This window comes from Argentina silus, assembly GCF_951799395.1.
Source record: "Argentina silus genome assembly, chromosome: 20".
Lineage (NCBI taxonomy): Eukaryota > Metazoa > Chordata > Actinopteri > Argentiniformes > Argentinidae > Argentina > Argentina silus.
In genome coordinates this window covers 16167844-16193594 of record NC_139674.1, presented here as the reverse complement: position 1 = coordinate 16193594, position 25751 = coordinate 16167844, and the positions used below count along the sequence as shown (strand labels likewise).

Below are 25751 nucleotides of genomic sequence, written 5' to 3'. Positions count from 1 at the left end.
GAACCCTCAGGTCTGCTGTTGATGGTCCATCTGATCTCCTCAGGTCTGCTGTTGATGGTCCATCTGATCTCCTCAGTCCATGACTCCATTATCTAAGTCCTGCATAATAATCTGATGTTGTTGTGATGTTGATGGTTGTAACGATTGGAAGGTGATCCTGATGATGTTGCTACACTAGGGCGCTCTGTCTGACTGCACTTCTGGGTCACCGTGGGGTCATCATGTCTACAGAGAGTTACAGCTCTGTCTCCAAGGAGATATCAACCCCCGCAGCCCCGTGGTCACTCAAAGCTTTTCTAAAGGTCAAAGGTCAAACAAATACAGCATGCTTCTATCTAACTAGCCTAGCCTGGCCTAGCACATGCATGACGTTCTGTTTCCTGTTTCACCTGTTCCTACTTCCTGCCACTGCTCTGACCACACCCACATGGTTGCACAAGCGAATCACAGACAACAGGATGTTACCATAAAAGGGTTGGCGTGGAGAACGTTGTACCAAACAGACATGCAGCCGCAAGACTGCTGCCATAGCAACAGAGACGTATAGGGCTGGTGTCTGGACTAGGGTTAAACCCAGTCCTACACCCTGGACTAGGATTATGCCCAGTCCTACACTAAATCACACTTTCAATGGAGAATTTCCTTTGATTATGCTTTTCAGTTTTGGATGAGGCTTAATCTGGGGAACCGACCCTGCAGTTTGAGGAATTATCTCCATTCAATCTAGATGATCTGACTAACTCCAGTTCCTCCCCTCACTAACACGGCCTCCACTATTCAATATATCGATAGATAAAGCATTTATGTAGGATATCTAAAATAGAAAATATGTATTTTAAATTCATTCAAATCCTGTCCCCTCCAACACAGAACAGAGAAAAGTGATATTCTTTAATTTTTCCTAAAAGAGAGGTGACTTTACTACATCTTGATTTACCTAGAAAAGGAAAATAAAGTCTATATTTAAAATAGTTGTCTTAAAATATTTCTGTTCTAGATCAAAATGATCGACAACAATCCACATACAAGAAAATATACCAAACATCTGTTATGCTCTGGATCCACGTGTTGTAGAGATCTGCTGTCCTCTACAACACATAACATCTTTGTTCCTCAGTAGCAACTCTGAATTCAAACTGAACAGAGAGCTAACCTCTTAAACCCCATCTTAAACCTCTCAACCAGCTTAAACCTCTTAAACCCCAGCTTAAACCTCTCAACCAGTTTAAACCTCTTAACCAGCCTAAACCTCTTAAACCCCAGTTTAAACCTCTTAACCAGCCTAAACCTCTCAACCAGCTTAAACCTCTTAACCAGCCTAAACCTCTCAACCAGCCTAAACCTCTCAAAAAGCCTAAACCTCAACCAGCCTAAACCCCAGTTTAAACCTCTTAACCAGCCTAAACCTCTCAACCAGCCTAAACCTCTTCACTAGCTTAAACCTCAACCAGTCTAAACCTCAACCAGTCTAAACCTCAACCAGCCTAAACCTCTTCACCAGCCTAAACCTCAACCAGTTTAAACCTCAACCAGCCTAAACCTCTTCACCAGCCTAAACCTCTTCACCAGTCTAAACCCTGTCATGTCATATTAGTGTCCACCATGTTCCGTAGAAAGACATCTCTGTATCTGATAGCAGTTTAAGACCACTGACCGATCCAACGTCTTTCTCTCCAAGACAAAAAGGAGCTACATATTTATGATCCAAAAACACTATTTAGCAAATCAGATTTTTGGTGAAGTGTCTAGCGTCAAAGCCACTTCCTGTATCCTGTACCAGCTCTCTCCTGACAGGGGAGGTGGCGTCTGTGTCCTCAGGCCACGCCGTCCTGCCCTGCATTGCTAGTTTGCTGATAAATACTTTGATAAGTATGTTTCCTCCCAGGATCCTCTGCTGTAGATGATGCTACAACAGACCAGACAACAGACCCTGGTGTCACCAGACCAGACAACAGACCAGACAACAGACCCTGGTGTCACCAGACCAGACAACAGACCAGACAACAGACCCTGGTGTCACCAGACCAGACAACAGACCCTGGTGTCACCAGACCAGACAACAGACCAGACGACAGACCCTGGTGTCACCAGACCAGACAACAGACCAGACAACAGACCCTGGTGTCACCAGACCAGACAACAGACCAGACAACAGACCCTGGTGTCACCAGACCAGACAACAGACCAGACAACAGACCCTGGTGTCACCAGAGCACATCTGACACGCACCGACGCTGCTACACCCCACACAGCTAGACCCTGAACACAGCTAGACCCTGAACACAGCTAGACCCTGAACACAGCTAGCTATACGCAGGAAGACGACCCTGAACACAGCTAGCTATACGCAGGAAGACGACCCTGAACACAGCTAGCTATACGCAGGAAGACGACCCTGAACACAGCTAGCTATACGCAGGAAGACGACCCTGAACACAGCTAGCTTAGCACAGGTCTCCTGAACACTGGTGAGGTCAGAGGAGAGCAGAAAGACTCAATGGAACATCCTCTATGGCTTCATCTCGTATGACACCCTGTTCCCACTACCTGGCACTTCCTGTACGAGCAGGGGTGCAGGTGACACAATTACTTTGGAAGATACAGTATACTGTAGGTGGATATATGGCCCTGTCCTCTGTAGGTAGGGGATATATGGCCCTGTCCTCTGTAGGTAGGGGATATATGGCCCTGTCCTCTGTAGGTAGGGGATATATGGCCCTGTCCTCTGTAGGTAGGGGATATATGGCCCTGTCCTCTGAAGGTAGGGGATCTAAGACCCTGTCATCAGTCTATTGCATGGGGATGATTGAAGCTTGTTGTGAAAGCCCTTAGATGCCAAAACATAATCTACTACTTCACCACCGCCACAATAAAAGTCCCTAAATTCCGCCTCACACCCCTTCCACAATAAAAGTCCCTAAATTCCACCTCACACCCCTTCCACAATAAAAGTCCCTAAATTCCACCTCACACCCCTTCCACAATAAAAGTCCCTAAATTCCACCTCACACCACACCCTTGGTTCGAACGGTAGTTGGCAAAGGGGGACATAATTAAACAATACATGTATAATAAATGTATTATAACACTTTAGTTTTTATAGTTTCACTTACATTTTACATTCTCATATAACAACTTCTTTCCTTTCCATACCCTGACATTCAGAGTTAAATATCATCCTATTTATAAATCTTACTATATTATTTATGAAAATATACACTCATTGGTAAAGCTGAAATGTGTGACCAGGACTTGCCTGGCCAATAGGACAGGCCCATGCAAATGATGCATCAATATCTGTGATCTGATTGGCTTCACACCTTATACCATCTACAGACATACAGGTCCTCATTGGTCAACTGGATTGTCAATGTGATAGAAGTCTATTCAGTCTAGCTCTATTCATTCTCTAGGTCTATCTAGTATAGATCAAGTCTAGATCTACGACGTGGGATTGACAGAATCTAAGAAACTCCACCTGCTCCCACAGTGACCAATCAATGTCTGGCCTTCGTTGTGACCAACCGCCAGATCCCAGAGACCACCAGATCCCAACCGCCAGATCCCAGAGACCAACCGCCAGATCCCAGAGACCAACCACCAGATCCCAGAGACCAACCACCAGATCCCAGAGACAATCACCAGTTCCCAGAGACCAACCACCAGATCCCAGAGACCACCAAATCCAGAACCACCTTCCACTCACCTCCCTGTCATCACCACCTCAACAGCTCCCCCCCCCCCCCCCCCCCCCCCCCGAGTACACGTGGACCCTCTCACCCTCTATGTATGATGTGATAACCATCTCACCTCTTCAGACCAGGGGAGGCTGGTGGAGGTAGAAATCGGAGAAATTATACCATCCCTCATTACAATGAGCCCATCCTCTGATTTCTACCTCCACCAGCCTCCCCTGATTCAGCCAAAGACCAGAGGAGGACATGGAAGAAAAGAGGGCGGGGGCCGGGGGGTCTGAGGTCAGGAGACTTAGGGGCTGGGGTCTGACAACACTGCTTCAAACCCCACCAGGTAGGAGCTACAGTCGATGGGCACAAGATATGCAAAACCCGTCAGGGGAGAATGGCGGAGGCCGTCAGCGGAGGCTGGTGGAGGCCATCAAGGTAGGCTGTCAAGGGAGGCTGGTGGAGGCCGTCAAGGAAGGCTGGTGGAGGCCGTCAGGGGAGGCTGGTAGAGGCCGTCAGGGGAGGCTGGTAGAGGCCGTCAGGGGAGGCTTATGGTCAGGATTAGTATCAAACACATCTTTGATACCATTCATAATTCCATTCCATGTATCACAATGAGCCCGTCCTCCGGTTTCTACCTTCTCCAGCCTCTCCTGGAACACATGCTGTCCTCTCCTGCAAGCTGCAGTAAGCCCCGGGCCAGCTCTCACGTCCACCCTACCAAGCTGTTATTCATTATTATTATTATTATTATTGTTATTTACACAAAAATAGAACAAGCTACCTGTGTTTGTTTACAATACCGTTACCTTAGTTACCTTGCCAGTTCAAAAATAGTCACAAAAAGCAAGCTCTGCACGCCAAAACGCTAAAATGAATCTCATGCAGTCATGTACAGCTAGGAGTTGTTATGACAACCAACAGGAAGAGACAGTAGATGAGAATTGAAGCTCCGCCTCAGACAGATCTGATCACAACACCCAAACTCTCCTCATTTCAAGTATGACAGGTTTCACCATTTTAAAGAGCAGGTGTATAACACACACCAAACAGAAACAGAATGTACAGAATGTATAGATTGTTATGACAACACAACCTCTGTTCACGTTTTGAACTATAATCCTTTTATGAACCTTTTTTACAGTCAGAGTTATTGCATTGCTTTTGCATATCTTGTGGAATGTGAGCACACACACACACACACACACACACACACACACACACACACAACAGGGGGAGAGGGGGGGGGGGGATGGGGGGAACGGAGGGGAGGGGGAGAGGAGGAGTGGAGGGGGGGAATGGAGGGGAGGGGGAGAGGAGGAGGGGAATGGGGGGGAGAGGAGGGGAGGGAACCACAGAGGGCGCACTCCCCTACAGGAACTGTGATAGCTGATGCCTCTCTAGTCAAATATCTCTATGCTGCCTCTAGTAATAAATCTCTATGCTGCTTCTCTAGTTCTATATCTCTATGCTGCCTCTAGTAATAAATCTCTATGCTGCTTCTCTAGTTCTATATCTCTATGCTGCCTCTAGTAATAAATCTCTATGCTGCTTCTCTAGTCATATACCTCTATGGAGGGAACGGCGCCCCCTGTAGCCCTACAGACACAGGCCCACGACAAGACTAAAGGTTGGTTCTGATTGGCTCGGATGGGAACCAATAGGAGTGTTGGAAGGCTCAACATTAGCTTTTAGCAGAGGTGGCTACTGGTCAGGTGGTTCGGCGCCCGCGCGAGGAGTACGCCTGCCTTAGACCTGAAGAACGACGTTCGCTCCCTACGACCTCTGACCCCTAACCTCCACTTCCTCCTCAGCCTCTTCCTGTCTGATGAACCCACGACTGAAAGGAAAATGAACAGATGATGAGAAATGAAAACAATGATGATGACTCAGTTGAAAATAGAACCTTTATAGAGGAGGAGGAGGAGCCACGCAGGTCATGGTCACATGGTCACATGGTCACACAACAATCAATATCATTGATAATACCAGAACACTTCAACACCATATTTGCATAATAGATCATTTTAGTCTTCCTGTCTCTGAGGCTGCGTTGTGAAGATGTGCATGCATACGGTGTCCTGCAGAGCCGGATCACCTGACAGACATAGAATAATAATAATAATACTAATAATAATACTACGAATAATAATAATAATAATAAGAAGAAGAAGAATGTATTTAGCCCTGTGCACTACAAAAGAAGGTTGTAGGTTGTAGGTTCGAGCCCCCCGTGTCCCTGAGGCAGGAGTCTCCACCTCTCTAACCTGGCCAGCCGCGCACCGCCGTCACCTTGAGTACCGATTGGCTGTGGTCTGTGAGGGGGGGCGGGGCGGGGCGGGGCGATGGGGGGGGGCGGGGAGGGGTCTGGGCTGGGCGGTGGGGCGGGGCAGTCTGTCTGTGTTGTCAGCAGGAGGGTCATGGAACTACGTCATATGCATTTCAATACAAGGATATGCCCATATATGGTAGTACTGTAAATACTGGATTAGCTGGGAATGCCTAATAATAATAATAATAATATTGTGGCGTTTGACAATGGCGATGACGTCACAGGTCAGCTCACAGGTAAAAGAGCCTCCCTCTGATTGGCTCGTTGAGGATGTGGGCGTGGCTTGAGAAACCTCAGTAGTTCACTATTCAGAACGACAATCAATCGAAGAGCAGCGAAGAGAAGACTAGAGCTGGGGAGTCAGATCTGGGATCAGCAGTAATGCCTGTCCGTGTGATCTATAGATCTGGGATCAGCAGTAATGCCTGTCCGTGTGATCTATAGATCTGGGATCAGCAGTAATGCCTGTCCGTGTGATCTATAGATCTGGGATCTGCAGTAATGCCTGTCCGTGTGATCTATTGATCTGGGATCAGCAGTAATGCCTGTTCAGGAGGGAGATTGGATACCAGACTAGAGGACACCATACCTAATGCTACCTTAGTTTACCCTTTAGGCATAATCTGCTTTAGACAGCGATACACATTCATATTCACCCACTCCAAACACACACATCACCTCAGGGAGAAACAAATAAATAAATAAATAAATACAATCTGTAAAAGGTGCATACAGATAGAGATACACACTGACACTCCCAGCTGCACAGGCTGGTACTTAGCTTCTTAATCTCCTAAAAATAAATCAAGCAAATACATATTTCGAACCAGCACCTCCTGTTCTGTCTGTGCAAAATAAGGATGGAAAAACGTCATGGAAACCAAGGCTGGCCGGACTGGGCCGAGACCCGATGTGGTTCTGGGTTCTGTGGTGTGATGACGGACCTGGGGGGGCGGGTCTTATTCTTCATCCCCCTTTCCCCACACTCCCCCCTCCCCCCTCACCGTCCTATCATAGCCAGGAGGAGGCGGGGCTAGAACCAACCAAATGCCGACACAGGAGAGTCAACTGAGAGAAGAAGAAGAGGAGGAGGAGGGGGGGAGGAGGAGGAGGGGGGGGAAGGAGGAGGAGGAATGGCAGTTAGAAGGCGCCGTACTCTTCCTGTTTCATGTGTAGGACAGGAAATGGCTGCAAGTGATGGGCGGAGCTATGAAAGAGAGACGAGAGGAGGGGGGGCGGGGTTAGGGGCGGGGCTGGTGGCACAACAGCTGAACGTGATTGGCAGGTCCTGGGTGATGTCAGTGTCTCTCTTGCTCCCCACTGGCTCTCCTACAGACCAGTGTCTCTGTTCAACGCCCATATATGGAGATCCTGGCTGAGGGTCTGTCTGGTAAACACGTCCCCGGCTCCCTGGTCCCCGGCACAAAGGTTCCCTGTCGGTCTGAGGGCCGGACCAGGAAGTAGACCAGAGAAATCAAACAGGGTTACCTGGTCCCTGCTCCCACGCAGGGGCGCCTTGTCAGTGGGCCGAGGAGGAGCCCTGGTGACCCCTGACCACCCCCCCCCCCGACCCCTGACCCCTGACCTGGCAGGGGGGTTCTGTCTCAGGCGGCCTGGCTGGCAGCCAGAGTCCAAACAACAACAAGGTGAAAAGAAAAGTCAAACCAGACGACAAACATTCCTCTCTTCCTCCGTGTCCCTCTGTTCTTCCTCTCTTCCTCCGTGTCCCTCTGTTCTTCCTCTCTTTTTGGCTTCTGTACTTCCTTCTCTATCGCTCAAGGACGTGATTACTGTGAGGCACTTCTGAACACACACAGAGTCACGCGCACGCGCGCACACACACACACACACACACACACACACAGAAAATAAATGAACCCATTAAATAAGAAACAGATTCATAAAATCAAATAAATATTCAGAACTTTAGTGTTTCAGACCGTCATCAGGCTGCATCCGGCAGAGAGGGGGAGTGTGTGAGAGAGAGAGAGAGAAAGAGACAGAGAGAGAGAGGGAGAGAGGGAGAGCACTGTGCTGCTGCTGCGATTGGCTGATCCCTACAAACTGGTCACACATTCCATGTCCTCGTCCTCCAATAGGGCGCTGTTCCTCTGCCCTGCTCCCCCTTCCTCATCCTCCTCCTCATCCTCCTCCTCCTCCTCCTCCTCCTCCTCCTCTTCCTGCGGATCTCCTCCTCCTCCCAGTAGCTCCTCCCTCTCCCCAGCTGGCGGCCCCACCCCTGGGCCTGGCTCCTCCCCCAGTGGGGGGGCAGGGTCCGTGTTGCAGTGCATGTAGGGAAGGAGGAGGTTGCCGTTGGCGCTGGGCGTGGCGTTGCCGTTGAGGATGTTGTCTGCGGCGTTCTCCATCTCCTCGATGGTCATGTCACACGCGTCGGCCAGCTCCTGCTTGGTCACAGCGATGAAGGCCGGGTCCTGAGCAAACCGACCTAGACCCTCTGATATCAATACCTGACAGAAGAGAGGAAGAGAGGGTCAGAGAGAGAGGGAGGGAGGGGGAGGGGGGAGGGGGGAGGGAGGGGGAGAGAGAGGGAGGAGGAGAGGATCAGAGAGAGAGAGGTAGGAGGAGAGAGAGAGACAGAGACAGACAGAGAGAGAGAGAGAGACTAACTCAGGACCCCAGAGTCTCTCTACTCACCGCCTCCACCAGACTGCCAGCGCTGCCATGGGAGGGCGTGGTGGCGTCCTTGACCACGCCAGTGGGCACCGTGAGAGAGACAGGCCTCGCTGGCCGCTGGCAGCCCCCCCCCGGCCCCCCCCGGCCCCCGCTGCCCCCGGGCCCGGGGCTGTTTCCGTTGCTGTCGCTGTACCACGGGCCACAGTTGACGGAGGGCAGGCTGCTGTTGAGCTTCTCATAGGACCCCCCCCCGCTGAGACGCAGTGAGGGGACGCGCTGGGGGGGGGCGGGGTGGCAGGCGCTGGGGGAGGGGCTGGCCGGGGGCGTGGAGCACAGCCGCGTGAAGAGCGTGGGGGAGTGGCTTCGTCTCAGGAGGGGGCTCAGACCTGCAACCGCCAGGGCCTGAGGGGGGGGGGGGGGGTTAATTTAATACATTTTAAACTAAACTATTAATCCCCAGGACAATGCGTAAAAAGTGGTGTAATTTTGGAATGTTGAAACCAACACAAATACCATCACACTTTGTATTTAAACTTGACTTTAGCAGGGAGTCCCATGGAGACCAAGGTCTCTTTTCCAAGGGAGCTCTGCCTACAGAATGACAACATTATAAAACACAATCAAGAAAAACACATTTTTCAACAAAGAGGTCCTCAATCAAACCTTTAAACTGCCCGAGCGGCACCAGAACAACCAACTGAAATGTTCTGCTCTGCAGATGGTTCCAGCAGTGGGTTGAGAAGCTCCAGAGTGAACTAACACTGGGAACCAGTTTGGTCATTGATGTTGTTGAATTTCAATAAGGAGGTTAGGTCAGGCGTGAGGTTAGGTCAGCCAGTTTATGCAGTAAGGCTTTATACACAAAAAGGGAGTAATGAAGAGATCTATGGGACTTTAACGATAAAGGATGCAATGATGAGTATTAAAACCATCACCTGTGGTAAAGTGAAGGGCGCTATGGTAGAGGGCATCCACAGGTTTAAGAGTCGTGGCTGCTGCACTTTGGTAGATGACATCATCATAATCAAGCACTGGTATAAAGGCTGATTGTACAATCTGCTTCCTGCTGTTCAGAGAAAGGCAAGATCTATTCCTAGAAAAGACGGCCACCTTAAATCCTGGCTTTTTAACAAGCTCCTCTTTATGTTTTCTGAACGTCAAGTCTTTGTCAAACCAGATGCCCAGGTATTTATACAGGTATTTATACAGGTATTTATACAGGTATTTATACAGGTGTTTATACAGGTGTTTATACAGGTATTTATACAGGTATTTATACAGGTGTTTATACAGGTATTTATACAGGTGTTTATACAGGTGTTTATAAGCAGGGACACGCTCAATAGGGGCCTCAACCTCAGCTTAACAAATGCTCTCTGCAGGACAGTGAATGCAGACTGTAGCTCAGAGAGAGCCTGGTCAGTCGTAGGGGCAATAGCATATACAACACTGTCATCAGCATATCGATGCAGGTTATAGTTATTTACAGATAATCCAATATTGTTGATGTTAATAGTCAAAAGAACTGGACCAAGAATCGATCCTTGTGGAACACCCTTTGTTATGTCCAGAAAACCTGATTTAACACCATCAGTTGTGTCTGATCCAGGCCTGTTTCAGACTACCTCTGAATGAGGAGCTGATTGTGGAACATTAACAGCTAAGCTTCTCTACTTCTCAGAGCAGTTTCATTTCAAATCCAAACTTTTGGAGTGGAGAGAAAAAATGCTTCACTGTCCCATTACTTACGTTGGGCACTGCATGTGTGTGTGTGTGTGTGTGTGTGTGTGTGTGTGTGTCTCACCTGATGGTGCACCAGGTGCAGTGGTAGTGCTGTCTTCTGGGATACGTCTGATCTGGTCTGTCTCCTCAGACACTCCAGATGGAAGGAAGACCTCCGCCCTGGGGGGAGAGAGGGGGAGGGAGGAGGGAGAGGGGGGAGAGAGGGGGGGGGGGGGTGAGACAGGATCGAAAGGGTGTGTGTGTGTGTGTCGGTGTGAGGTGTGTATGTGTGTGTGAGATGTGTGTATGTGTGTGTGTGTGTGTGTGTGTGTGTATGTGTGTGAGGTGTGTGTGTGTGTGTGTGTGGTCCTACCCAGGGCTGTGGGACAGAGGAAGGCTCTCCTAGGGGACAGCCAGGGTCTCCTCTCCTCCACATCCTCCGCCTCCTCCATAGGAGCCAGCTGCTTACACTCCTCATCCTGATACACCAGCCTACACACACACACACAGACAGACACGCACACAGACACACACACGTCATCCACACACACACACACGTGTATTAATATTGGATATGTACAGGAAAAAACTCTTAGTGGAGAGACAGACAGAGAGAGAGAGAGAGGGAGGAGGGGAGAGAGAGGAGGAGGAGAGAGGAGGAGGGGAGAGGAGGGTAAGTACATGTCGGAGGAGAGGAGAGGAGGAGGAGAGGAGGAGGAGGAGGAGGTGAGGAGAGGAGGAGGAGGTGAGGAGAGGAGGAGGAGAGGAGGAGGAGGAGGAGGTGAGGAGAGGAGGAGGAGAGGAGGAGGAGGAGGGGAGGAGAGGAGAAGGGGAGGAGAGGAGAAGGAGAGGAGGAGGAGGGTAAGTACATGTCAGAGGTTAGGAGAGAGGAGGAAGAGGAGAGGAGGAGGAGGTGAGGAGAGGAGGAGGAGGAGGAGGAGGTGAGGAGAGGAGGAGGAGGAGGAGGTGAGGAGAGGAGGAGGAGGTGAGGAGAGGAGGAGGAGGAGGAGGAGGTGAGGAGAGGAGGAGGAGAGGAGGAGGAGGGTAAGTACATGTCAGAGGTTAGGAGAGAGGAGGAAGAGGAGAGGAGGAGGAGGTGAGGAGAGGAGGAGGAGGAGGAGGAGGTGAGGAGAGGAGGAGGAGAGGAGGAGGAGAGGAGGAGGAGGGTAAGTACATGTCAGAGGTGAGGAGAGAGGAGGAAGAGGAGAGGAGGAGGAGGTGAGGAGAGGAGGAGGAGAGGAGGAGGAGGGTAAGTACATGTCAGAGGTGAGGAGAGAGGAGGAAGAGGAGAGGAGGAGGAGGTGAGGAGAGGAGGAGGAGAGGAGGAGGAGGGTAAGTACATGTCAGAGGTGAGGAGAGAGGAGGAAGAGGAGAGGAGGAGGAGGTGAGGAGAGGAGGAGGAGAGGAGGAGGTGAGGAGAGGAGGAGGAGAGGAGGAGGAGGGTAAGTACATGTCAGAGGTGAGGAGAGAGGAGGAAGAGGAGAGGAGGAGGAGGTGAGGAGAGGAGGAGGAGAGGAGGAGGAGGGTAAGTACATGTCAGAGGTGAGGAGGCTGTGGTCTCTCTCATCATACGTCTCGTCTGGCTCCTCCTCTCTCCTGATGATGGTCAGCCTGCTGTCACCAGAGTCAGAGCTGTGGAACACACACACACACACACACACACACACACACACACACACACACACACACACACACACACACACACACACACAGAGGCAAGGTTACTGTCCAGGTGAGTGTGGCGGGCGGGGTTTCCCGGGGGCGTCCCCAGGGGCGTGGTTAGCAGCAGGATGGAGGTTAGCTACATGCTCTGCAGCCCGCACAGGAAACAGCTGAGCAGGAAGCACAGCCGCGTAACCACAGTAACACAGCCGCGTAACCACAATAACACAGCCGCGTAACCACAGTAACAAAGCCCCTTAGTACAGTACAGTAGAGTAGAGTACAGACAGTATGGTATATTTTCGTATAGATTGTATAGTGTAGTATATTATAGTATAGTAGTAATAGTAGTAGTAGTATAGTAGTATATTATAGTATAGCAGTAGTATAGTAGTAGTATATTATAGTATAGTAGTAGTATAGTAGTAGTAGTATAGTAGTAGTATATTATAGTATAGTAGTAGTAGTATAGTATAGTAGCAGTATATTATAGTATAGTAGTAGTAGTATAGTAGTAGTATAGTATCGTAGTAGTATAGCAACAGGGAGGGAGGGTAACAGGGAGGGAGGGTAACCAGGAGGGTAACAGGGAGGGAGGGTAACAGGGAGGGAGGGTAACCAGGTGTACAGGACGCAACAGGAAGCAGCAGCTCTAAGTCTATTGAGCAGAATGAAGCTGTAGCACTCTGGAGGGAGGAGGCCACACACACACACACACACACACACACACACACACACACACACACACACACACACACACACACACACACACACACACACACACACACACACACACACACACACACTCCTCTCGAACATACCGCATGAGGGAGTCATAGAAACAGGTCCTGCTCTCAACACCAGCCAGCAAGGGAGGGAGGGAGGGAGGGAGGGAGGGAGGAGGGAGGGAGGGAGGGAGGGAGGGAGGGAGGAGGGAGGGAGGGAGGGAAGGAGGGAGGGAAGGAGAGAGGAGAGAGGAGAGAGGAGAGAGAGAGGCAGTGAGTGTCTGACTAGCTCCAGTAGCTCCAGGTCTGTCTGTTGGAGGCGTGTCTGACTGGAGATATGGAGGCGGGGCTAAGAGGCCCTGAGTGACTACCTGACCCACCAATCAGGAGCGGTGCCATGATGATGTCACTCAGAAACACAGAGCAAAGGACAGAAGAAGAGGTGAGGTCACAACTCCAGAGAACACACTACAACAGAGAGAGGGAGAGAAAGAGAGGGAGAGAGAGAGAGAGAGAGAGAGAGAGAGAGAGAGAGAGAGAGAATGAACCCACCTCTTTGGAGGGAAGCACCATGCGGAGCGCGGCAGGAGGATGGGGGTGAGCGGGGGTCCGCTGTGCCCGTCCACGGTGCTGATGGAGGGGCTGGGGAAGCGGCCCGGACCCCCCGGGCCCCCCGGACCCCCGTGGCCCACGGCCGTGTTGTTGGCGTTGTTGATGTTGGCGTTGGACTCGGAGGAGGAGTAACTGCTGGGCGTGAACGTGGATGAGCCAACCAGCTTCTCGTGGCTGGGAGACTCCGCCTCCCCGGCGCTCCCGGTCTTGCTGATGTGGAGTGGCCGCTGCGCAGTGAAGGATTGTGGGAAGGTGTTGCGCCCGTCGCTCTGGTTGTAGTAGTTGACGTGGTTACCGAACAGCCCACCCGCTCGCTGGGGGGGAGAGAGAGAGAGAGAGAGAGAGAGAGAAAGTAGTCAAGAGGCTACTCACTGTAAGGGGCATACCCTGGACTTGATATTTCTGTGATTGATCCTTCCCTGTCTGACCACTTTTGTGTTTTCTTTGATATATCCTTTATTCCTGACATACAGATCAAATCAAACAATGTCAAAAAACGGTATATCAATGAACATTCTAGTGCACTCTTTAAAAGCGCCATCTCCTTGCTACCACCTCCCACCCCATGTTCTGCTGATGATCTTGTAGATAACCTTAATTCCAAAATTGTGAAAGTTCTAGATGTCATTGCACCTCCTAAGGTTAAAACGATTTCTGGTAAGCAAAAAGCACCCTGGAGAAATGTTGCTTCTGGAACAGCCCAGAAGAGAGAGAGAGAGAGAGAGAGAGAGAGAGAGAGAGAGACAGAGAGAGAGAGAGAGGGAGAGAGAGAGAGAGAGAGAGAGAGAGAGAGAGAGAGAGAGCCGGAAAGCTGAACGCATCTGGTGGAAAACAAAACTTCATGTTCACCATGACATCTATAAAGAACCTCCGTGCCGACAACTTAGAAACCTTTTTCTCCAACATCATTAACTGCAACACTAATAATGCACTAACCCTAACACTAACCCTAACCCTAACCCTAACACTAACACTAATAATGGGTTAGCCCCAACCCTAACCCTAACACTAACCCTAATAATGCACTAACCCAAACACTAACCCTAACACTAATAATGCACTAACCCTAACACTAACACTAACCCTAACACTAATAATGGGTTAACCCTAACACTAACCCTAACCCGAACCCTAACCCTAACACTAACACTAATAATGGGTTAGGGTTAACCTTAACCCTAACCCTAATAATGCACTAACCTAACCTAACCCTAACCCTAATAATGCACTAACCTAACCCTAACTGTTGATAGACAACCAATCCCCCAACACAAATACTAGATACAACTGCTTTCCACTCAGAAATGCAACGAGTTTGCATCCTTTTTTACTGATAAAATCGAAGGCGTTTGACACGCCATCAATATTTCCGCTTCTAACAAAAATGTTGGATCACCACCTTGTTTAGACAACAGTAATGTTGCAATAATGCCATGCTTTAATGTCATAGACTACATCAATAATGCCATGCTTTAATGTCATAGACTACATCAATAATGCCATGCTTTAATGTCATAGACTCTAAAACTCTTGTGGAAACGATGACACAACTGAAGCTGTCCACCTGCTGCCTACTGTTTTAGCAACCACCTTCTTTAAGAATGTTTCTGACTGCCTAGCTACAGACATACCCTAACCCTAACCCTAGCTACAGACATACCCTAACCCTAACCCTAGCTACAGACATACCCTAACCCTAACCCTAGCTACAGACATACCCTAACCCTAACCCTAGCTACAGACATACCCTAACCCTAACCCTAGCTACAGACATACCCTAACCCTAACCCTAGCTACAGACATACCCTAACCCTAACCCTAGCTACAGACATACCCTAACCCTAACCCTAGCTACAGACATACTGCATAGTTAACAGCTCTCTCCAATCAGGCAATTTTCCAAAAGCCTTGAAAACTGCAGTTATTAAACCCCTTTTAAAAAAGCGGAGCCTAGATGCCTCTATCATTAACAACTACAGACCCATATCAAATCTACCCTTCACAAGTAAAATCATTGAGAAAGTTGTCCTCCAGCAACTTAATCATTTCCTGACCTCAACTGGCTGCTATAACAACTTCCGGTCAGGTTTTCGACCTCTTCACAGCACCGAGACCGAGACTGCTCTTATTAAAGTTGTAAATGACATCCGTCTTAACACAGGCTGGCAAAATGTCAATATTAATGCTATTAGACCTCAGTGATGCATTCAACACTATTGACCACTCAGTATTTTTGGACAGGTTGGAAAACTGGGTGGGACTTTCAGGCACAGCTTTAAGTTGGTTCAGGTCAAATCTACAAGACAGGAATTATTTTGTCTCCATTGGCAACTATGTACCAAAGAGAAAGAGGAGGAGGAGAAAGAGGAGGAGAGGAGGAGAGGAGGAGTGTGTGAGGGTGTGTGTACCAGACCTTTACCCTGAAGATGTCGTCCTCCGACGCGGCCGACACAGGCTCCTTCAGCGCCTTGTCTAGCTCCTCCTCCACGGTGAGGTCACCAGAGATGGCCCGCCGGATCTCAGGACCCATGTCATGGAGCGTCCGCAGGCCCGCCTGTTTAAAAACACACACACACACACACAGGAACGCACACGCACACGCACACGCAGGAACGCACACACACACACACACACACAAACATGAAATAAAGACCATTCGCTGTCTTACTTAAGAAATTACAATGTTTGTGTGTGTGTGTGTGTGTGTGTGTGTGTGTGGGTGGTCTGACCTGCAGAGAGAGGGCGGTCTTGGGGGCCACCTTGGCCACCAGCCCCTGCTCCTTACGCTTCTTAAACTTCCTGAAGTACTCCTGGATCAGGAATGTGGCGTAGAACTTCCCCACGGTCACCTCGTCATCTGGAACACACACACACACGCACACACACACAGTTTACACCTTGCCTCATATGACCTTTCTAAAGGGTCTACTGTACATAGAACCATCCAGAAGGCTTCTCATTCGACAAACGTTTGGAGAACCATTATCTCACACACACACACACACACACACAGACACACACACACACACACTTATCTATGCCACTGACCTCCAGCAGGGGGCACCACCTGGTCCAGCAGCTTCATGCTGGTCCTCTTCCAGATCTTCTTGACGATGGCCCTCAGCTCCTCGTTGGCCTGCTCCAGGTTGCCCTCTGTCTTGATGCGCAGGGCGGTCCTCACCAGGGCGAACAGCGTGGCGTTGAACATCACCGTGCCATCGCTGTTCAGAGGCATGTTCATAGACACCAGACGCTGCACACACACACACACACACACACACACACACACACACACACACATACATACACACACACACACACACACACACATTAGTTGTGTTCTGAGTGATGAGGAGGTCTCTTTCACTCTATCACACAGACAGGCCACATAATAATAATAATCATTATAATAATCAAACAAGAGAACAAGAATAGACAGATAAATAAAAAGTAAAAGAAAAGCACAGTCAGTAAAAACAACAATAAAATTAGTTAAAGATTAAAAGCAGGTTTAAAAAGCCGGGTTTTGAGGGCTGGTTGGAGGAGGAGAGCGTTCTGGAGTCTCTGATGTGGTTTGGACATGACAGGACACATACACACACACACACACACAGTGTGTGTACCTTGCAGGCCACGCGATGGGGACAGAGCTTCCCGAAGCCCAGGGGAGGCTGGATCCTGCGCAGCAGAGTCACCACATCCAGGTGCTTGATCCTCCCCCTGGAGAGAACACACACACACACACAGTTAGATCCTCCCCCTGGAGAGAACAGAGACCTCAACTAGAGAGAGAGAGAGAGAGAGAGAGTGAGAGAGAGAGAGAGAGACTGACTTGGCCTCAGGGTCGTATTCCGCCCAGATCCTCTTGAATTCATCCAGGTGATGCGGCCCCAGGATCGACCAATCACGCGTCAGGTAGTCAAAGTTGTCCATGATGACCGCCACAAACAGGTTGATGATCTGTGGACAGGTAACCACGGCAACACACCAGGTCACCAATGACAGCCAAGTCAGGGAAGGTAGGGGGTGGGGCCTAGGGCTCCTGGGGGGGTCTATGGGTTGGTGTTAGATCATACTGTTTATATTGTATTTATTATTTTGTTTTGTTTTTGTTTATCCATGTAGAAAGTGCGATACAAATAAAGGTGATTGACTGAGTTCATGATTGGAGGGTTAGGTTTGTCCCCTCCGTGCCTCCGTACCAGGAAGGCACACAGCATGTAGAAGCTGACGAAGTAGATGATGGCGAACTGGCTCCCACAATCCTCCCCGGCCGGACCCGCCTCCGAGCCCTTCTCACAGGTACGCATGGGCACACATGCCAACATGATCTCCTGCCACGCCTCCCCAGTGGCACACCTGACACACACACACACACACACACATACACACAGGGGTCAAACACAACAGTACACACACACACTAGAATGATATAGAACAGGATTGGGCAGGGGAGGGTCGATGATGGCATCACTATCTAGGCCACACCCAGGAAGTGTCCATAAAGGAGAGGGGGAGGAGGAGGAGAGGAGAAGAGGAGAGGAGAGGAGGAGGAGAGGAGAAGAGGAGGAGAGGAGAGAAGGAGGAGAGGAGGAGGAGAGGAGGAGAGGAGAGAAGGAGGAGAGGAGGAGAGGAGGAGGAGAGGAGAAGAGGAGAGGAGAGAAGGAGGAGAGGAGGAGGAGAGGAGAAGAGGAGAGGAGGAGAGGAGAGAAGGAGGAGAGGAGGAGGAGAGGAGAAGAGGAGGAGAGAGGAGGAGGAGAGGAGAGAAGGAGGAGAGGAGAAGAGGAGGAGAGAGGAGGAGGAGAGGAGGAGAGGAGAGGAGGAGGAGAGGAGGAGAGGAGGAGAGAGGAGGAGGAGAGGAGGAGAGGAGTCTCACCTGAAGAGCAGCAGCACGGCCTGGGGGAAGGTCTGGAAGTTGTTGTTCCTGTTGATCTGACTGTTGTCCCTCAGCGCTATCTTACCAAACATCTGCGGGGGGGGGGGGGCGCAGGGCTCTCATTGGCTCACAGTCAACATGGTACTCAGGGCACAGCCCCACCCTCATTACACAGCCTCTCACACACACACACAACAACGGCACAGTTTCCCAGACCTAGATTAAGTCTGAAAGTCCCCAATTAGATGTGGGATTAAGTGAAGGACTTTGATTAATCTGTGTCTAGGAGAACCAGATACACAGCAGGGGTGGCTGCTGGAGGCTGTGGGAGGCTGTGGGAGGCTACTGGAGGTAGACACACACAGGTCTGATACCATTCCTCTTTCTACCTCCAGCAGCCTCCCCTGGTAGATAGACAGATATTAGATCACAGATGTTGTTGTTGAAGGGTAGAAGAGGAGGAGAGGAGGAGGAGAGGAGGAGGAGAGGAGAGGAGGACAGACAGGACCTCTGGCTAGGAACACCTCAGGACTGACACACACACGGACAGCTGGACGGACAGCACAAGACTGCTGGGAGGAGAGAGGGAGAGAGGAAGAGAGAGAGGAGGAGGAGAGGGAGGACCCAGGCAGAGTCCGGGGGGGAAAAGGAGAGAGGGCGGAGGAAGGGGGGGGGGGGTCTTACCTGCATGCCGATGACGGCGTAGATGAAGAAGAGCATCACTATAAGCAGTGCTACGTAGGGGAGGGCCTAGGGGGAGAGGGACATCAGTGACTGGTCAACACCACAGCCAATGGCAAGGCACCAAAAAACACACACAGCCAATCATTAGACGCGAGACTGAGACCATAGAAACAGAGTTAAGGAGCTGCAGGTTCTGTTAGTTCTGTTTCTACAGCAGAGACACAGGAGGCCCGGTCCTCTCTGCTGAACGCAGGGGCAGCGGATCACAAACAGCATAACATATCACAAATATCACCGTTTATACAGACGCAAAGTCATAGGGAGATGTCTATATATGTTGTAATCAGGGCACCCTTGAAAAAGAGACCTTGGTCTCAAAGGAACTGGCCTGAATAAATAAAGGATAGATAAAATAAAATAAATTATATACATACAATATATTAACGTATATACATACAGTATTCACCCCTAGATAGAAGAAAGAGCTTTACCTCAGAAAGACAACATACAAAAGAATAAATATATCATATTTATATATATATATATATATATATATATATATATATATATATATATATATATATCCCTAACCCTATAAATATATACAGTGCCTTCAGAAAGTATTCAGACCCCTTCACTTTTTCCACATTTTGTTGTGTTATAGACTCAATTTAAAATGGATTAAATTAAAAGAATTTGCCATCAATCCACACACAATACCCCAGAATGGCAAAGCGAAAACACGTTTTTAGAAATTTCTATAAATGTATTAGAATTGAAATACAGAAAAGTAAGAAGTATTACTTCGGCTCAGCAGGCTAACACTGTCTCAAATATACGAAATAAGAAGAATTCAGACCCTTTGCTCTGACACTCTTAAAATGAGCTAAAATGCAAAAATGTCATCAACAAATCACTCAATAAGTTGAATTGAGTCCATCTTAATGCAAGAATAATAGTTCATGTCATTTTGGAATTAATATCTTTGTTTTTATAGGGTCTCTGATTTGCATAGGAATCAATTCCACACTGTGTAGATTAGGAGGTCACTACCAACTCTTGATCCTGACAAACTCCCCAGTCCCTGCCGGTGACAAACACACCCAGAACTTGATGCAGCACCACGGTTCTTCACACCAGAGATGGTGCAGAAACTGCATTACATGTGCTGGATTTGCACCAAACTTAATGCTTTGTAGTAAAACCAAATAAACACATTTCCAGCCACTTTCTTTGCTGTATCACTTGAATTCAATGTTGCAAACACAATTATGGATATGAGAGATTATTTTCCATTAAGGGATTCTTTTTGGCCACTTGGTTATAGACACATTTTGATGATGTTGTCCCATCGACTGTGCTTTTTCCTCTCCACCGTTCAACTTCGTAGATTTTTGTAAGTCTCCCCAGGTCTCAGGGTCGCATTCCTGAGCAGTTTTGTTCCTCTCCATTTGCTCAGTTTGTAATGACAACCTGATCCACAGTGTGGAATTGATTCCTATGCAAATCAGAGACCCTATAAAAACAAATATATTAATTCCAAAATGACATGAACTATTATCCTTGCATTAAGATGGACTCAATTCAACTTACTGAGTGATTTGTTGATGACATATTTGAATTTTAGCTATGAGTGTCACAGCAAAGGGTCTGAATACTTCTGTACATGAGATTTCTGTATTTCAATTTTAATAAATAAAAACGTGTTTTCGCTTTGCCATTCTGGGGTATTGTGTGTGGATTGATGGCAAATTCTTTTAATTTAATCCATTTTAAATTGAGTCTATAACACAACAAAATGTGGAAAAAGTGAAGGGGTCTGAATACTTTCTGAAGGCGCTGTATATTATACTTATAATTATGATTTTCTTTTCATGTCCACCAATTAGGGAGGGTTGGGGCAGACTAGAAATGTTGACGCTATCAGATAGAATTTGAATTTCTATTTCCTCATTTCAAAGCTGATCTATCCCCCAAAAATACATGAAATAAATGAGAATAAGGAGCCAGCTGTGAGTCTCCAGCCCCTGGACCAGAGAGAGGACAGGGATCCTCCTCTCCTCCCTGACTCCTCCCATCAAATGATCTATCTTTTTTGGTGGCATGCTCGCTCACAGAGGGGGTCTTATCTGACCGCCCATCGTCATGGTAACTAGTCTTATCGCCAGCGTCCTAAGGAGCGTGGAGATGGCAGCATGCGGATGGGGGAGCGGGGGGGGGGGTCAAAGGTCGGGGGGGTCGGACGTAGGTCGTAGTGGGGGCGGTTCGGAGGCGACAGCGCTCTCTCTCTCTCTCCCGTACGCACAATCGACCAATCAATAACCTGGCCTGGACTCGCCCTGACGACGTTAGCATTAACGCTAGCCCCCGAGCTGAGGCCTAGGGCTTTAGCTCAGAGGGCTAAGCCTGCGGGTAGCATGGTGAGCCCCGTCTCTCCTCACTTGGAAGGACTTGATGAAGGTCCACAGCAGGGTCCGGATCCCCTCCCCCCGGGACAGCAGCTTGACCAGCCGCATCACGCGGAACAGCCGGAAGAAGGTGATGGAGATCCTGGCGTTCTCCTCAGAGTTTTGTAGTCCCTTTTGTTAGGTGACGGACGGCAACATATACACACACACACACACACACGTACCACACACACACACACACACACACACGTACACACACACACACGCACGCACGCACGCAGAAGGCACAGAGGTGCACGCGCGCACACACACACACACACACACACAGATACACAGTTAATAAATGGACTGTTACGTCCTACAAAGTCCCATCAAAATCAACCTACAAAAGAGTTCAGAGAGAATCGGGCAAATCACGCTCACGATGGTGGCTGCATGACAGACAGGTCGGACAGACACACCCCTGGATGCCCACTGAGAACTACATTACCCAGCTACCCCCTCACTGCCCTCCCAATGAGAACTACATTACCCAGCTACCCCCCCACTGCCCTTCTACTGAGAACTACACTACCCAGCTACCCCCTCACTGCCCTCCCACTGAGAACTACATTACCCAGCTACCCCCCCCCCCCCCCCCACTGCCCTTCTACTGAGAACTACACTACCCAGCTACCCCCTCACTGCCCTCCCACTGAGAACTACATTACCCAGCTTCTCTAAGTCTGATTACAGCAGCTAACTAGGGTCTGACATCATGTCCTTCTCCAGTTCAAGACACACACACACACACACACGGATGTGTCTGTCTGTAGGGTATTTGTCATAGAGCCACCAGATGTGTTCACAGCCCAGGAGGACAGGCTGGAGGGGTGACACTGAGCCACAGAGAGAGAGAGAGAGGGAGAAAGGGAGAGGGGGAGAGAGAGAGAGAGAGAGAGAGAGACAGAGAGAGGGAGGGGGAGATAGAGAGGAGGAGTATGACCGCATGACCATGGTGTGCACCAATGACAGAGCACCAGAGAGACAACACTAAAGGAGGAGGAAGAGGAAGAGGAGGAGGAAGAGGAAGAGGAAGAGGAAGAGGAGGAGGAAGTGGAGGAGGAGGAGGAAGAGGAGGAGGAGGCGGAGCCTGAGGCGATGAACACACAGGACAGCGACTGACTAACACAACGCTTAGCCTCAGCCTATGATGTCCTGCAAAAACACACACACACACACACACACACACACACAGATAGCATTGCAAGCTTCTGGTGATGAAGGGGCACAGAGTGGGGGGGGGGGGGGTGTTGGGGGGGGGGGCTGGGTGGGTGGAGGATGGTGGGGGGGGGGTAGGCGAAGGTTACCGGCGGTCCGTACCATTGGTCTTACCACGGGGGGTTGGGGAGGCGAGGAGGAGGAGTCAGCTGGCTTTAAAGAAAGGCACACAGATCAAAGCTATAGCACCACAGACCTCCCTGCGACACCCGGACAGGTGTGTGTGTGTGTGTGTGTGTGTGTGTACCAGGGGGAGGAGAGGTGCCTCTACAGACAGCTGTCTGTCTTTCTCTGCCAGGTAGACAGTGTGTGTGTGTGTGTGTGTGTGTGGGGGGGGGGTGGTCTGTGCATGTTCCCTGAGAAGGGAGACATCCACGGTACTGCAATGGGGCTGAGGCTGAGGGAGGGGGCTGGGGGGAGGGGGCTGAGGGAGGGGGCTGGGGGCTGGGGGAGAGGGCTGAGGGAGAGGGCTGGGGGAGGGGGCTGGGGGAGGGGGCTGGGGGCGAGGGCTGAGGGAGAGGGCTGGGGGAGAGGGAGAGGGCTGGGGGAGGGGGCTGGGGCTGAGGGAGGGGGCTGGGGGAGGGGGCTGGGGGCTGAGGGAGGGGGCTGGGGGAGGGGGCTGGGGGCTGAGGGAGAGGGCTGGGGCTGAGGGAGGGGGCTGGGGGAGAGGGCTGGGGCTGAGGGAGGGGGCTGTGGGAGGGGGCTGGGGGCTGAGGGAGAGGGCTGGGGCTGAGGGAGGGGGCTGGGGGAGAGGGCTGGGGCTGAGGGAGGGGGCTGAGGGAGGGGGCTGGGGGCTGAGGGAGGGGGCTGAGGGAGGGGGCTGGGGGAGAGGGCTGGGGGCTGAGGGAGGGGGCTGAGGGAGGGGGCTGGGGGCTGAGGGAGGGGGCTGGGGGATCGTGGCCTGGAGGGTTGAGGGTTTTAAGGTGTGTGTGTGTGTGTGTCAGAGGCGTTGAGGTGGGGGGGGGGGGTCAGGGCTAGGGGGTCTGTCTGTGACAGAGGGGGTTTGGTCAACCACACCACGCTGGTGCTGCCGTGGCAACAGGTAACCCCGCCTGAGACCTGGGGACCTCATGGTGTTAGCGCGCCAAGCTAGCGAACGCCTCTCGGCTTCGGCTCAGCAGGCTAACACTGTCTCAAGGCTTGCAGGAGGAGACCCGGGCTCGAACCCAGTCAGTCACATGGTAGTTCTGTTAGTGGGTGGTTCTGTGTAGCTGCAGGGGACCTTCTGACTGTTAGGGTGGGAGTTGTTGTACTGTGACGGGGACGGGGGCCGGGTGGGGGGGGGGGGTATCGGGGTACACAACTCAGAGACATTGAAACTAAAGGAAGTTCCAACTGTCATTGTTACATCATAGAACAGCTGCTCTCCACAGTCACATGATGTGTCTCTGGGTAACCTCGGTCTCTCTGGAGGGTCTCCAGGCCGTCTCCAGGGTTACGGCAGGCTAGGAGGTACTTCAGAGACACGTGTCTGTCCTCCGCTTTGGTTCAGCCAAACGCTCATTTTAACTTACCTTGAGTTCCTGTCAGCTGATTAGAACCAGTTAAAGATAATCAGCCCCTTGGCCATAATAGACCACCATCTCAGACACTAGCTTCCTGTTTATCATGTCTGCCAAGATGATTGGTCGGTTAAAGAGCCTATCATCAGAGAAGAGACCCAGGTTACCCAGCTTGCATTTCAGGTGAGCAAGAGCACCACGAACCAATGAGAAGAGAGAGAGAAATCAACATCATCCAATAAGAAGAGAGAGAAATCAACATCAACCAATGAGAAGAGAGAGAGAAATCAACATCCATATAAAGAGCAAAGTGCAGTAGAGGTCTCAGAGAGAGAAGGGTGAGAGGGGGAGGGGGAGGGGGGCATTCAGGGGGGAGTCAAATGCAATGTGGCATCGCCTGCGAGACACTGCTGACAGCAAACACCTGGAGTCACCTTCCCACGACAACGCTCTGATGAGTCCAACCAGAGTCACACCAAACAGGTGGAAGGACAGAAAGTCAAAAGTAAAAATGTTTTAAGAAGGCAGGAAGGTGGTAACCTAGGATAGGATGGGATTCTAAGCCAATAGACACTCACTTCCAGAAAGGCGAACCAGTGAGTGTTTGGGAGTAGTGTGGGCGACTGGTCATGGTTCTTATGAGCTAAAACGTGCAGAGAGTTTCTGAGAAAAATGTCAACTCAAATACGATGCAAGAACAGTGCTCATCATCACCATCCATCTAGGAGAAAACTAACGTACAGACATGCCTATCGGTTAGACATGAGAGAGAGGACAAGAAAACCAAATGAAAACAGCAAACCAAACCAAACCAACCAAACCAACCAAACCAAACCAACCAAACCAAACCAAACCAAACCAAACCAAACCAAATCAAACCCAAACAAACCAAACCAAACAAAATCAAACCCAACCAATCAAACCAAACCAAACCAAACCAAATCAAACCCAAACAAACCAAACCAAACCAAATCAAACCCAAACAAACCAAACCAAACCAACCAAACCCAACCCAACCCAACCCAAACCAACCCAACCCAACCAAAGGCAGTGCAGAGTCAGTGGACTGTATAGCAGGGCAGGGTGGCTGTCTGAGGTCACCATAGAAGGTCTGATGTTGTTCAGAAAACCTTTGTCAACATCTCATGGTCAGATAGATAGAAAACACACAAACCAACCAACACACAAACCAACCAACACACAAACCAACCAACACACAAACCAACCAACACATAGCTACTCTAATGCTACTATACTACTACTATACTACTACTATACTACTATTACTACTACTATACTACTACTATACTACTACTATACTACTATTACTACTACTACTATACTACTATTACAACTTTGACTATTACAACTACTACTACTACTACTACAACTATACTACTATTGCTACTACTTGTATGACTGTTCTGACTACTACTACCATGGTGTCATTCTACCGCGGTGGTGAGGTGTTGTTCTGACTTGTGAAAGGAGAGCTGGCTATGCTATGCTATGCTATGCTATGCTACACCAGAGAGTTGAAAGGTTTATGAATCGAACCTCAGACCTTCGGACAGCTGTTTTCATACGTAATGTATCAATGTATTATATCAATTCACCAATGTATTATAATCAATTATAATGTAATGTTATA

At 49.8% G+C, this 25751-nt stretch overlaps 1 protein-coding gene across 1 annotated transcript in view; it reads right to left on the bottom strand.

The window, feature by feature from the left end:
- Window positions 1-7615: 7615 nt before the first annotated feature.
- Window positions 7616-25751, bottom strand: part of cacna1c (calcium channel, voltage-dependent, L type, alpha 1C subunit) — a gene marked incomplete at its 5' end in the record, with an annotated part of 21829 nt that continues 3693 nt past the window's right edge. Inside the window, 17 exons of the mRNA XM_083692318.1 lie at window positions 7616-8483; window positions 8671-9051; window positions 10454-10551; window positions 10745-10863; window positions 11905-12003; window positions 12855-12881; window positions 13311-13684; window positions 15784-15924; window positions 16100-16227; window positions 16419-16623; window positions 16994-17090; window positions 17203-17330; window positions 17573-17729; window positions 18247-18338; window positions 18931-18996; window positions 21372-21509; window positions 22701-22751. Of these exons, the coding sequence (XP_083548444.1) occupies window positions 8073-8483; window positions 8671-9051; window positions 10454-10551; window positions 10745-10863; window positions 11905-12003; window positions 12855-12881; window positions 13311-13684; window positions 15784-15924; window positions 16100-16227; window positions 16419-16623; window positions 16994-17090; window positions 17203-17330; window positions 17573-17729; window positions 18247-18338; window positions 18931-18996; window positions 21372-21509; window positions 22701-22751 (2712 nt within the window). The 3' untranslated portion in view covers window positions 7616-8072. The remainder of the gene's footprint in view (window positions 8484-8670; window positions 9052-10453; window positions 10552-10744; window positions 10864-11904; window positions 12004-12854; window positions 12882-13310; window positions 13685-15783; window positions 15925-16099; window positions 16228-16418; window positions 16624-16993; window positions 17091-17202; window positions 17331-17572; window positions 17730-18246; window positions 18339-18930; window positions 18997-21371; window positions 21510-22700; window positions 22752-25751) is intronic.